Genomic DNA, 14,035 nt, shown 5'->3' with positions numbered 1-14,035 from the left:
AAGGCCCCAGGGCTTGGGTTGTTTGCCCTACAGAACCAGCTTGTCAGAAGCCAGTGGTCAAGGGTGGTCTGGCCAGAGACCTGGGCTTGGAAGCTGGTTCCAATCCTTTCTTTTTCACATAAGAAACATCAAAGGGACTGTGTCCTCTTGAGGTCACGGAACTGGTCAGTAGCAGTCAGGATGAGTACCTAGGATTTCCAATGTCCCACTCACTGAACCTTCCCAGTCTTTCCTGCCCACCTCAAAAGGCAGAAAAGGGACCCTACCACTCACAGGTTGCTATGTGCTTACAATGCAACATTGTTAGGTCATCATTGAAAAGCTAGATGAGGGGCTGTGTGGATCCAGTGGTGGTGTCAACACTAATCATAGGAATGTGTGTAGGGCTCCTGATCTCTCTGGACCTAAGTTTCTCAATCTATCAGGCTGATCACAATGTGAAGACAGGTTGAAATGGTGGATATGAGGTCATGGCCAGTGCTTAGATTGTATGACTACATTGTCCAGTTCAGTAGTCTCATCAGTTCAGATAAAGAGGCATGGCAAGCATTCACTTTCATCTTTTGTTGAGTGACTCAACTTGGTAGGATCTGAAGGGTTAACGTGCCCTTGATCCTGCCACACACTCCAATGTCATGTGCAGTTTTGGGTGAAACAATTAAAAACCTCCCTTTGAATAAAGTATTGTCCGTAAGTGGGAACACATTCAGCCATGGCTATCTAATGGCAGCTGAGCCTAATACACTCACTCCTACAGTTAATTTCTGATGACTCTTAGCAGATCCGGGATATGGGACAAATCAAGCTAATGTGTAAAAGAAGACTTGCATGGTTCCCAGTTGTGCATGTGACCACAGGCCTAAGGGCAAGATGGGCAGGGTAGGCCCATAGGAAAAAAAAGTTGGGGGTAGTAGGTCTTGGCTCTGGGGGAGTTCTTATCAGATCTTGGGAAGCATGAAGGTTCAGGGTCCCACTGATTGAAACAGCAGTGGAGGGCTAGTGAGACGGCTCAGTGGGTAAAAGTGTTTGTCAAGTCTGATGACCTAAGTTTGATCGCCAGAATCCACAAAGAGAAAGGAGAGAGCTAATTCCCTTAGACTGTCTTCTGACCTTCATGCTTGTATTCTCTCTCTCTCTCTCTCTCTCTCTCTCTCTCTCTCTCTCTCTCACACACACACACACACACAGAGAGATTATTTGCAGAAATAGCACAAGCTAGATGGATAGGTGGGAGCCCACAGAGAGGATCAAAGACCACACGCCCACTGCTGTCAACCTCAACTCCTAAATACAAGGCTGGAACTATGAAGCACTCACCACCACCACCACCACCCCACACACACATCATAAGCATAGCAGCCCAGCAGTGCCAGGCAGACGGGAGGGGGGCGGGTTTCTCCTTGTTCCTTCTAGCCAGTGCCGCCATTCCTCCCATGAGCCTTTATTCCATCCTCGAGAAGAGAACTCACCCACAGTGGCTGCCATGCCTATGGAGAAGCGACCCTCACAGAGCCTCCTCAGGAAGGATGTCTTCCCCACAGCAGAGTCACCCACAAACACAATCTTGAAGAGTCGGTCTGGGGTAGAGGAAATGCTTTCCTCCTGTGGATGGAGACAGTCTGATCACCTTCTGGGAACGGCCACCAGCCCCTGCTGCTTCCAGGTTGCTTTTCATTATCCACTGAGATCCCAGCACCAGGGAGGCCACTTCTGCCCCAGAATACACCTAGCACTTGTCTTAGAGCATGAACAAGAGATTGTTAGGAGAAATAACAGCTATTCGCGCACATTCATGTGAAAGGCCTGTTACTGAGCACTGGGGGTGAGAATGAGAAGGGGTCCACGGTCCCAGAAAGCAGGGGCAGGGGAAGACAAGGGTGCTGTTTGTTTGTTTTGCTTTTTGTCAATGTGACATAAGATAGGGTCATCTGGGAAGAAGGAACTTCACTTGAGAAAATGCCTCCATCAGATTGACCTGTGGGGAAGTCAATAGGACATTTTCGTGATTAATGATTGGTGTGGGAGGGCTCAGTTCACTGTGAATGGTGCCCCCCACACACACACAGGTGATCTTGGGTGCGACAAGAAAGCAGGCTGAGCAAGCCACGGGAAGCAAGGCCGTAAGCAGCTCTCTTCAGTGGCCTCTGCTTCAGTTCCTGCTTTCTGGTTCCTGCCTCGTGTTCCTGACCTGACTTCCATCATGACTGTGAGCCTAAGCTGAAATGAACCCTTTCCTCCCCGAGTTGTTTTTGGTCATGTGTTTATCACAGCAGCAGAGAAGCAGACTAGGATCACAAGGTAGTCTTTGGAAGGGAGAGGGGAGAGATGGAAGACCACAGGGCTGGGGACCTGCCTTCCTTTCACTTGACCAACCCTAATGATGCTTGCTGAGACTCAAGAAACTTAGGAGACTCCAAAAGCTCTAAGACTCACACTCCTTAAGGTCACATAAACCAGGCAACTTGTCTGGAAAGGACCCTTTCTGGAGGGCTCTCTGGAGGAAGTGCCTGAAAGTTGTACAGGGGGCTCCAATGGTACAGCTCTCTGGAGTCCTCCCCTTCTGGGGTACAACTAACTTTGTGTTATTTACTCATGCTCTGGTAAATAGCCCCAGTTAGCCTACTAGTTCTCTAACTGGCTGGGATCACTTCTTTACTTTGCCATAGATATCTATAGAAAGCAGGTATTAATGGTCATGTGTAACAAGTACGGTTTTTCTGCCTGCTGCCCGGTCTTGTCCTGCTACCACGCCACCAGCCCCAAATAACACACAGAGACTCTGTATTTGATACAATACTGTTGGCCCGGTTACTTGTTACTTATCGGCTAGCTCTGCCTTTAATTATTAACCCATTTCTATGTATCTTCACATGGCCTTCTCTTACCGGGAGGCGGCTGGCGTCCAGCTCTCTCCAGACTCTCCATCTTGACTCCTCCTTCCTACTTCCTATTTCCTCCTTGTCTCCTAGTCCCTCCTATCTTCCTTTCCTATTGGCCAACAGTGCTTTATTATTAACCAGTATGAGAAACATATATATATATAATGGCATCTCCCATCATCTCCTCTTTTCTGTTTAAATAAAAAGAAGGGTTTTAACCTTAACATAGCAAAATATATAACACAACAGTTATCAAATAATCACAGTTAACACTATTTAGTCCATTAACATTTAGCAAGATTTGAAGAAAATATTCCATCATCTATCCTATCTTTGTGTGTCTAAAGTAACTTATCTTTAATACTAAGGAAAACTATGACTATAACTATCTGTCTTCAACTCCTTCAAAGACCACAGAAGGATAATATATAAGCTCTAGAAATGACAGAGACATCTTGCCTTTTCAGTCACCCGAAGTTCTTCTGTAATCTTCCATCTTCAGCCCATAGGCCATAGTATGTCTGACAGACTCTCCAGTAAAGCAGAAAACTTTAAACTGTCTTCTTTATTGGCAGTTTGTCAGTCACTTTTCTCCGTGTCCTGCATACTGTCTCGAAGACTCTTCCATGAAGCAGGATCTCTGTAGCAATGTCCATCTTGAATCAGGAGTCACTTTCCTGTGGGTCCTGCATGTCCAGTTTATACATCACAAAGTCAAACAGTCCAGACAAGAGCAGTATCTTGTCCAAATGGCTAGTCTTGCCATATTGGAAGCAAACGTCATAATGCATTTCTTCGATGTCCATCTTCCTTTCTGGTGCAGGTGGTATTGCCAAGAGCAATTGTGCCTCATTGTCAAGAAAAACCCTAAACCATTTTAAATGCCATTTTCTGTAGGTCTTTGAAAGGTTTGAAGAATTCCTATCTATCTCAAATACATCTCTGCATATCTAGAAAACCTAACTCACCTAGCTATAAGTTTTGACTATTATAGGTAACTATCTAAAATCTGTACTAAAATATACATTACATTTCTAAATGAGCTATATAAACACAACATCTAAACAAGAGGAGAAATATACTTAATCACAAAATTGACCTTAAATGGTATCAATAAACGAAAATCCATTCCAAAACAAAGTATTCATATCTATACCATAATTCCCTTTTTACCTTTAAAAAGAATTGGCTGTGATCATTACTCATTTATAACCAAGTCCATTTAAATGAAAACAAACATTTATAAACAATATTTGGGAATTTGGGCGTCGTTCTTTCCAAACTACTTCCTGCTGACAGGGGGCGCTGTCATGGGGGATCCTGAGAAGATGGCAGTAGTCTGCATGGCTGCCTTGTTCAAGCTGTTTTGAATGTTGGATCATCAGGAACTCTGTTTCAGGGGGCCTGGCTTGATCAAACCACATTAGTCTGGAAGGAATCCACAGCTTTTTATTTTCTGTTGAAACAAAAATAGAAATCCTTTTCCCAAGTAACTTGTCCTTAGACTTAAATTTTTGAGTCAAAACATTTTTAAAATATATAAATTGAATTAATCCAGCAACATTTCCTTTATCAATTGTTGTTATTTTCTCAGTAGTCAAAGAATGCAGAGACAACACAATAGCATACAGTAACCAGATTCTCTCTGAGCTTTTCATCTTTATGTGGCTTTATTATTACTCTGTTTCTTTTACTTTTTATTTTTTGAGACAGGGTTTCTCTGTGTAACTCTTATCTGTCCTGGAATTCACTCTGCATACCAGGTTTACTTTGCAAATCACAGAGATCTGCTTGCCTCTGTCTCCTGAGTGCTGGGATTAAAGGCGTGTGCTAGCAACACCCAGTTCATCTTTGTCTCTTTAAAAACATTTTTTTCATGTCTACGTATATTTTTAAAACACACTGTAAACCTTTAGAGGTTTTTCTTAATATGAATCTGTCTTTACTGTAAATCTTTATCTTCGTCTGGCCACAAGTCTTTTATCTGGTAAAGAACAACATTGCTAAAATGAAAGTCATAGCTGTGTCAGCCGCGGTTTACCAAAGATGGTGGCGGGTATTTTACCGCCAGCATGGAAAGCTGTGCTCACCGCCTTGGTCTGCGCTGCCACCCAGAAAGCATGCTACCTGCTTGGAGATGTGGTCACTGCCATTGCCATCTCTCATACACACCAATAAATTGTTAGCAGAGTTATTTAAAAGCTGTGTAGTTTTTTGCCGATTATGCTGAGTCAGGAATCTTCCCTTAAAGGAGCCGCGTGAATATCTGCTTGTCTCTAGCAAGTCAGAGTCCAACCGAGAAAAATGCTGCTACCAAGAAACCTTGCTTGTCTCTGTTCTTTTGTTTCTAAAACCCTTTTTTAAGCTTTTGTTAAATTTTAAGTGGAAGTTCTTACTAGCCACGTGGGCGCCATTTGTAACGTGTACGGGTTTTTCTGCCTGCCGCTTGGTTTTGTCCGGCCTCTGTGCCGCCAGCCCCAAATAACACACAGAGACTCTGTATTTGATACAATACTGTTGGCCCGGTTACTTGTTACTTATCGGCTAGCTCTGCCTTTAATTATTAACCCATTTCTATGTATCTTCACATGGCCTTCTCTTACCGGGGGAGGCGGCTGGCGTCCAGCTCTCTCCAGACTCTCCATCTTGACTCCTCCTTCCTACTTCCTATTTCCTCCTTGTCTCCTAGTCCCTCCTATCTTCCTTTCCTATTGGCCAACAGTGCTTTATTATTAACCAGTATGAGAAACATATATATATATAATGGCATCTCCCATCAGTCATGTGCCCCCAGGAGAATAGCATCTGGGTGGGATGGAGGCCCTCTACACATGGAGTCTCTGCACATGGCCCTTGTATCCTCTCTTCAATTTCGGTTGTTACATAGTCACCTGCCATGGATAGCCACGTGGTGATTTTCCACCCTTGTGCTGGTTAGAATCATCTGGGAAAAGGACCATTGAGGGATGACTTCCTCCCTCAATGGCCCGTAGGCAAAGCTGATGGCATGTTCTTGACTGATGATTGACATGGAGAACCCAGTCCACTGTGGACAGTGCCACCCTTGGACAGGTAGTCCTAGGTTGTGTAAAAAAGGAAACTGAGCAAGCCATGGAAAGAAAGGCAGTAAGCTTTCTTTGCCTTGAGTTCCTGCCCTGACTTCCTTCAGTGATATACTATGACCTGGAAGTTGTACGATAAATTCTTTATTCCCTTTTAGTTGGTTTTGGTCAATGTTTTTGTTTTTTTGTTTTCCCCATGGCAACAGAGAATCCAAACTAGGACACTCTTCCGCTCAGGAAGGTGGGAAGTCTCCACAGGCTTCCACATGTTGCTCTGTTCATCGAGCCCCAGAGAACAAAGCATGACCAGACTGCCATCATCCTGGGACTATGACCGGGATGGCTGAACTTTATCTGGGGCAGGAGGTAGTATGAGGGACACCTCCCACACGCAGCCATTCCTTCTGGGGCACTAACTCATCACACGCCTCATCTTCCAGCTCAGCTCAGTGCTGCCAATCAGAGGGCAGGCTCTTTAGGGTGGATTTAAAAGTGGATTTGAAGGAATTAGCTTATCTGGTTGAGCAAGTGCTATAACAAAGCACAGCTGATATTAGCAGAACTTGACTTTCTGAACAAAACCCCATAGGCTTTGGGAGAGAAATGCATAGTTAGAAAAGAATTTAAGGTCAACTATAAGAATTTAAGATAAAATTAAAACAATGCCCTCTGCCCTATTTTCTTTATCCATTGAATACACAAGGCACTGGCTTCTGCCTGTCTCTTGTCTAGGTGCCTCCAACTGTCATTTGTTTAAGCAAAACGTGCCAGAGCTGGCACAGGAAAGAGGTGGGCATGTGAAATCCAAGATGTGGATGATAAAGATGGTGATCATGGCCGTGACTGTACCATTGCCTGGCCTTCATCCCCTTCCCTGGGAAGAACTCTGCTTTTCAAGCACCCACCATGAATGTTCCAGATACGGGTAGCTAAATCCACATGAACAGCTAAATCCCCCTTTCTTGGGGACAGTCTGTCTGTCAGGTGACAGACAGGTGGACTGTAGGATCAGGCAAGGTGAAGGAAGCCTGGTTATCACATCCGGGCCTATGCTGTCATTGTCCTTCCCCTCTTACATGCTTAAAAAGCAGAGTTAGGGTATGTCTAAGACATGAAGGGTTTGACCCCACTACAGACCCCGAACTTCTGTCTCCAACACCACAAAACTGATAGACAGACAAACAAGCAACAATAACACCCAGAACCCAAGTCAGAAAATTAAAACCTCCAAGAAAAAAATGATACATTCTGGACTGGCAAGATGGCTCAGTGGTAAAGGCGCCTGCCACCAAGGCTGTTAGCCTGGGTTCTATCCCTGGGAATCACATGGCAGAAGAAGAAAACTGACTCTTGCAAGTTGTCCTCCGACCTCTACTCATGTGCTGTGGCCATGCATGTGCCTACACATTCATAAATAAAGTGAATATTTAAAAATTAAAGTCATATGTTTTAATCTTTAAACTTGGGAAATACAGAATTGGAGGGAAAAAAGTCAAAATTTTTTATTATCTGAGATAGTCACTACCCATGTTTTATGCATTTTTCAGCCTTTATAGATATATGAGAAAATATTTTATTTAAATGGGTTATATATATGTATATAATTTATTCTAGTTATCATAGTTATTTAATAACAATACAAATCTCTCTGAGTCACTAAAGATTTTTTGGAATCGTAATTTTAGCAGGTATATAATAATCTACTAAATTATTGTAATATAATTTATGTCCCTATAGTAGCATTATTTTTTAATGTTTTTCTAGTCTAAACAGCACTTACAGTCTTGACCTTTCACTAGGAGTAGAAGTGAGGGTTGAAAGGTCATGACACTTGATTCCTATTACCAGATATTCTTCCGAAGGGTGGCATTATCTACACCTCACAGAGGTCTGCCTCAGGGCAGCCTTCCTCACAACTGACCCTCTTTATTCTCTCTGATGTTGTATCAAGATGGTGCCACAACCTTGTGAGGAGACGTGGGGCCACCAGGTCCGCTGAGAGAGAAGAGCAGTTACGGAGCAAACAGCTTCAGAGGCAGGTTGCTGGGTAGCCTTATGCTAAGATCCCAGCCGGAGGCTGGCTACCTCAGCTTCTTCCCTCTGGGGACCAACTTCTAGCAGTGCGAAAACATTTGTCAGGCCCATCTATCAGACCACAGTGAAGACAGGCCTCAACGCACAGGAACACAGTCTTTCCCTGTAGACCTGTCTCTTACAAACCTCTTGGTCACATATTATGATACTGGGTGATATCTTGGGATGACTTTAATACTGACTCATCTGTGCCCATTGAAAGTGAGTGTAGGCCCATGTATTGAAGGGAGTTGGAAGGGAGTGCAGAGGTAGAGACGGACCCACCGGCTGGGGGCTGCCCAAGGGAGGTGCCGCTTGAATACAGCCATCACATTTCTAGAGAAGCTTTGGAGGATGAGGGTGAAGGCCAAGGGCTGGATGGCCTTTTCCAAAGATCAAGTTACAAACTAACAGAGGGACATAGTCCCACAAGGCAAAGAGGAGTCGCCCTTCTAGAGAGCGTTTGGCAATAAGAACCAAGTGCCATGACCTTTGAACCACTCTCCTTACAGAATTCAGAGGGAATCTGAGTGAGGAGATGGAGGTGTGCAGAAACATACTGGAGGGAGGAATACACGGGACACGGGAACGGAAGAGGCTTAGGCGGCTGACATCAATAGAAAGATGACGGCGCAAACACTTGACAAAGCTGTACCAAATGATCACTTGTAATGGATCTTAGCAGACACTGACTCCAGCAGGTGTTCAATAAATGCTTCAGATCTGACTTAGAAGACAGAGAGTAAAACGGAAGCTAATGAGGAGAGTCTCTGCGACGCTCAGCTGAAAAGGTATAAGGAAGGGAAGCTGGCCTCCTGAGTGTCCTTTGGGGGCTCCTGGGCTCAAAGATAAGGGGGCAGGTCTCAGAGGCATTGCCTGGACCCTACCTTGTAGAGGGCTTCTTTTCCAACAGGCTGCCCTCGGGGAGACGTAGGGATGAGTTCCAAGGCTGGAGCTGCCATGCTTTGCCCTTCTGCCCCCTGGTCAAAGACCTCTTCTTCTTCTGGGCATTTGCTCAGTGGCTTCTCAAAACCACCTTCCAGGAGCTGAGGCAGGGGGTCTTCCTCAATGGAGATGATTCTGCGGAGAGCCTGGCGACGTGGAAGCCCAGTCCCTGGCTCTCCTGTTCCCGGCTCCTCCTCTGCCAGGAGATAGGCACTCAGGCTCACAGAGTTTCTCCTCCTCGGGATGCCGAATGCCTCATCCTCCTCCACTGACTGGCTATCAGGATGGGGGCAGGAGGAAGATGAGTAGAAGATGATAAAATATCAATATGGAATGGAGAGATACTTGCCAGCAGACAGCACGGAAGAGAACCCTGGGGAAGGAGGAGGAGGGGACACCAGACCCACCACTCAGCTCATTTTTAACGACAGCCTTATCGGGTTGCCTCCTGCTGCTGCGGTCACTGCCAGTGACAAAGATGATGATGAAGATTACTACCAGGTACCAAGTAAAAATAAAGGCCCTGTCGTCATGTGGTACTGACCCAAGAGAAGGGCCAATGCAACAAACAACACGAATGTATTCTTAGGACCAGGGTTATTTAACGGAGAAGGCATTGAAGACAGGAATGTGCAGGATTGGAAACACAGCACTCTGGGAGAGCAACAGGGTGGTTGGGCTGCGCTGCCACCATGTGCCCTCAACTTCATGTCATTACGGAAGGACATCAACTCCTCACACCTCAGTTCCTCCACCACAAAACAGGGTCCATCTACCTATTCATTCGTAATAGAATGCTTGAGAGGGATAGCCACATAGCATACACCCACACAGGGCACACCCACACAGGGCACACCCACACAGGGCACCCTCACACAGGGCACACCCACACAGCACACCCACACAGGGCACCCTCACATAGGGCACACCCACACAGCACACCCACACAGGGCACCCTCACACAGGGCACACCCACACAGCACACCCACACAGGGCACACCCACACAGGGCACACCCACACAGGGCACACCCACACAGGGCACACCCACACAGGGCACACCCACACAGGGCACCCTCACACAGGGCACACCCACAGGGCACACCCACACAGGGCACACCCACACAGGGCACACCCACACAGGGCACACCCACACAGGGCACCCTCACACAGGGCACACCCACAGGGCACACCCACACAGGGCACCCTCACACAGGGCACACCCACACAGCACACCCACACAGGGCACACCCACACAGGGCACACCCACACAGGGCACCCTCACACAGGGCACACCCACACAGGGCACCCTCACATAGGGCACACCCACACAGCACACCCACACAGGGCACACCCACACAGGGCACATGCACACAGCACACCCTCACACAGGGCACACCCACACAGGGCACCCTCACACAGGGCACACCCACACAGGGCACATGCACACAGCACACCCACACAGGGCACACCCACACAGGGCACACCCACACAGGGCACCCTCACACAGGGCACACCCACACAGGGCACACCCACACAGGGCACCCTCACACAGGGCACACCCACACAGGGCACACCCACACAGGGCACATGCACACAGCACACCCTCACACAGCACACCCACACAGGGCACACCCACACAGGGCACATGCACACAGCACACCCTCACACAGCACACCCACACAGCATCCCTCAGCCATGTAGGAGTACTGTTGCTGTGGGGGACCTCCTCCCACCCATGACAGACGTCCCCTGACTCAGAGGCAGGTCATTATGAATTGGCTTGGATCAGAAAGTGCTTGTGTCCCCCTTCGTCTTCTTCCTGTCTGAGTTCCTGAAATAGAGGGAGGAGCAAGTGGCCTCGAAGACTTTGGTGCATACTTGCTTCTGGAAGCATTTGGGTGCTGCAAGCAAAGAGGACAGTAGGAAGCGGAAGGGACAGGGCAATCGGAGCACAGAGGGAAGCTCAGGCTGTATTTTCCAAGGGTTTGGAGTCTGCACAGGTCTCCAAAATCCTGGGTTCCTTCTCTGTCTTGGTGAGCAGTTCAAGGTGTTTCCAAGGAAGCAGGCATGTTCTATGAACACACGTGCACGCACATGCACATGAGTGTGTGCCAAGGATTGCAGAGGGACCAGCAAGGCAGCAAGTGCAAAGGAGAAGGGGGAAAGGAACTGAATCAAGGGACAGAGACAGGGCAGTTCAAGGGAAGCGCCACCGGTCCTAACCCTGGCTTCTGGTATTCGTTCTTCCTAAGGTCAATAACAGGAAGGAAAAAGAAAGCCTAAGTGAATCCATCACTCGCTGACGCTAGCTGTGACTCGGAAGGACAGATTAAGACAGCGTTTACTTTCAACAGTAGTAAATTGGTTTGGCTAGAGAGCAAAAGATTTATAGCAATTCCAGCATCTTTCTCTCTGCTTATGAAATAGGTTAAATAACAGCCCACTGGCTTCTGTCCAACACCCTTCCTGTGTACAGTACGGAGCCCATTACCTGACTATTTGGTTCAGAACACAGTATCCTCTCCTTGTCCATTCTTAGTTGCTTTTATATGCAGTGTGAACATGAACATACCCATGTAATCAGACACACACACACATACACACACACACACACACACACACACACACACACACACACACACGACACACATTTTCCCAAAGGTTTTTAACCAAAAAAGGAAACAACCATTTAAGTGTGCCCTAAAATGGAGCTCTTCTTGGAAAAAGCCTTTTATTTGGGAACATCTCAAGTGCTGTTGACATTCTGTAATGGCTTCAGCTTAGCATGTCTAAGCTCATTTTTGTTTTGCCACCAAACATTTTCTGCCAGCAGTAGAGAAGAGTGGCTGCTTTTGCCAAAATCGATATTGGAATTCTGAGTGCACGCTTTGATGTTTAGTGGATTATTTTCTCTTTCTGCCACTTGGCTGTGAGCTCATGAAGGCGGGAAGGGTCTATTTTGCACACCTCTGCTCCAGTGACTGGCACAGTGAGGCCACTCAACACCTATCTATTAAATGAGCATCTGCTAGTGGATGACAGAGTGGAGGTGTCACAAAAGTGTCAGATGCAAAGTAGATAATCCACAAATGACTGTCAAATCAATCAATCTAGAAATGCATTCCATTCTGAGAAACCAACAGGCTAACAAACACTAGAGTAGAAGTTTGGCTTCCAGGCTATACCTCATTATTGAGTTGTTGAGAGATAACTCATGATAATCTGGCCCAGGGGTTTCTCTGATCAGCGCATTTCCACCCCAAAGTCACTTTTACTTTACACTTATCTTCAGTTCATGCTTACACATCTTCTCTGTGAGTGAGTTTACACATCTTCTCCCCCAGTACTGGAGGGACTAGCTGCCCTGACCTCTCTGTGTCCATCCATGTGGACACAGTACCTGTTCAAAAGAGGAGGGGGAGGGGACTGGCTTGTCTGTATGATTGAGCCAATCCTTTCGGTATCCAAGCTCAACTCATGTGCCCTCCAACAGCAACAAAACGTGTTGCCTTTGAGTCAGTTAAATATGAATCATTGGGATGATCTGTCAATCACAAGCCCTAATTTTGTCTCTAAAGGGTTTCAGCTAATGGTGATTCTGTATGACATTTAAATCAGCTCACAGCCAGTATAACTATACTCCAGAACAACCAAGTGGATCAATAAAATGGAGCACTGCCCAGCCATTCCCTCCATTGCTCCCTCCCTGATCATCTTCTCTTCATCCTCATCCTCCTCATCCCCACCCCACCCCCATCTCGGTTGTTGGGCAGTTCCCATCAGCCCCCCTCTCTGCAGTCCCACAGCAAGGCAGGATAGCCTCAGAGATGGTATCTGGCCTACAAGTCTGCTCTGCATAGTCTCCCTTCAGCTTGGATGTGACAACAGAGAGAGCCATGTCCTCCAAGATTCAAGGCAAGTGAGTGAGACTGACCTCAGACCTTCCTCGTAGAGCCATACTTCAAAGGCCAGTAAATGTGGGCCCAGAGGCAGCTCCAAAAAGGGTGTGAGAAGAATGAATGGAGGGAGGAGGAATGGTGGCTGATGACTTACCTCCTGAGATTTTCCCTGCCATCCACATATTTGCCGATCACAGAGCCAGATCTCTGCTTCCTGCTTGTCTTGGAAGCAGCTGTGTTTGCCTTGGCGGCCTTATCTTTCTGCAGAAACACAAAATGCCCTGAGATCCACGCCTGTGGATCTGTCTCAATGCTTGAGCAGAAGTGAGGGAAGGCTCTAGACAGGCCTCCAAATGAGAGGCAGGACAAGTTCTGCCACCCAATCCCCAACTAGGATTCCTCGGTCTCCTTTCCAGATAACTACTTAGAGAAGGGAATACAGAGTGGAGAGCCTGGGCCTCCTGTGTCTTTTGTCACAGGAACACTGGTAATTTGCAAGAGATCAAAAAAAGAGGACAAAGGTATTCACTGCATAAGGAAATATTTACAGGATCCAGAAGCTCCTGCATTTTGAGTCACCATTTTCCTGTGGCTCTAATAACCCTTGTCCCCAAAGTCCATGAGGTATCAAGCTAGGGAATCACCCAGAGGGGCAGTTAGCTCAGGGCTCTGCCCACCATACCCTCACTAGCCTGAGGCCTCTGCAGTTATCTATGGAGCAGGCTGGATATGGGTGAACATTCCAGATACCTGTAACACAGACCCTGAGAGGAGCCGGGCTCTGAACCCCTTTGCCAAGACTCTGGAACAGACGTCATCCAAGAGTCATGGGGCACCAGATCACAAGAAGAGCTCTGCCTTAATCAGCCACCCCATGCTTCCGGGACTCATAATGAGAGAAGGAACTGCTGAGCCCCAAGCACCCCCGAGGGCACAGCTTTAATGACTACAGGCAAATCTTCAATTACTATTCTGCATCAGTTGGGCTCTATCCCCTTTTCTTTGATTTCCTCCTGGTGCTCTTCCCTCCACCTCCTCTCTTTCAAAACAACATGAGTTTGTCAGGTGAGGGGATTAGGATGGCATCTGGTTGAGGGTTTAAAAGAAATCGGTATTTCTTCTAACACAATTACAATCGTTATCATCATCAGACGAACCACGCACGTGTAGGCTTAA

At 46.9% G+C, this 14,035-nt stretch overlaps 1 protein-coding gene across 2 annotated transcripts in view; it reads right to left on the bottom strand.

Annotated features, from left to right (window-relative positions):
- Positions 1-14,035, bottom strand: part of Cracr2a (calcium release activated channel regulator 2A) — a 67,663-nt gene that overhangs the window by 18,042 nt on the left and 35,586 nt on the right. For both annotated transcript variants that reach the window (XM_051173175.1, XM_051173176.1), the window contains exons 10-12: positions 13,014-13,120; positions 8,902-9,235; positions 1,470-1,602 (exon numbers count right to left, since the gene is read on the bottom strand). In XM_051173175.1, coding sequence (XP_051029132.1) covers positions 1,470-1,602; positions 8,902-9,235; positions 13,014-13,120 — 574 coding nt within the window. The remainder of the gene's footprint in view (positions 1-1,469; positions 1,603-8,901; positions 9,236-13,013; positions 13,121-14,035) is intronic.

This window comes from Phodopus roborovskii, unplaced genomic scaffold (genome assembly GCF_943737965.1).
Source record: "Phodopus roborovskii unplaced genomic scaffold, PHOROB, whole genome shotgun sequence".
Lineage (NCBI taxonomy): Eukaryota > Metazoa > Chordata > Mammalia > Rodentia > Cricetidae > Phodopus > Phodopus roborovskii.
This window is presented reverse-complemented; position numbering and strand designations above follow the sequence as displayed.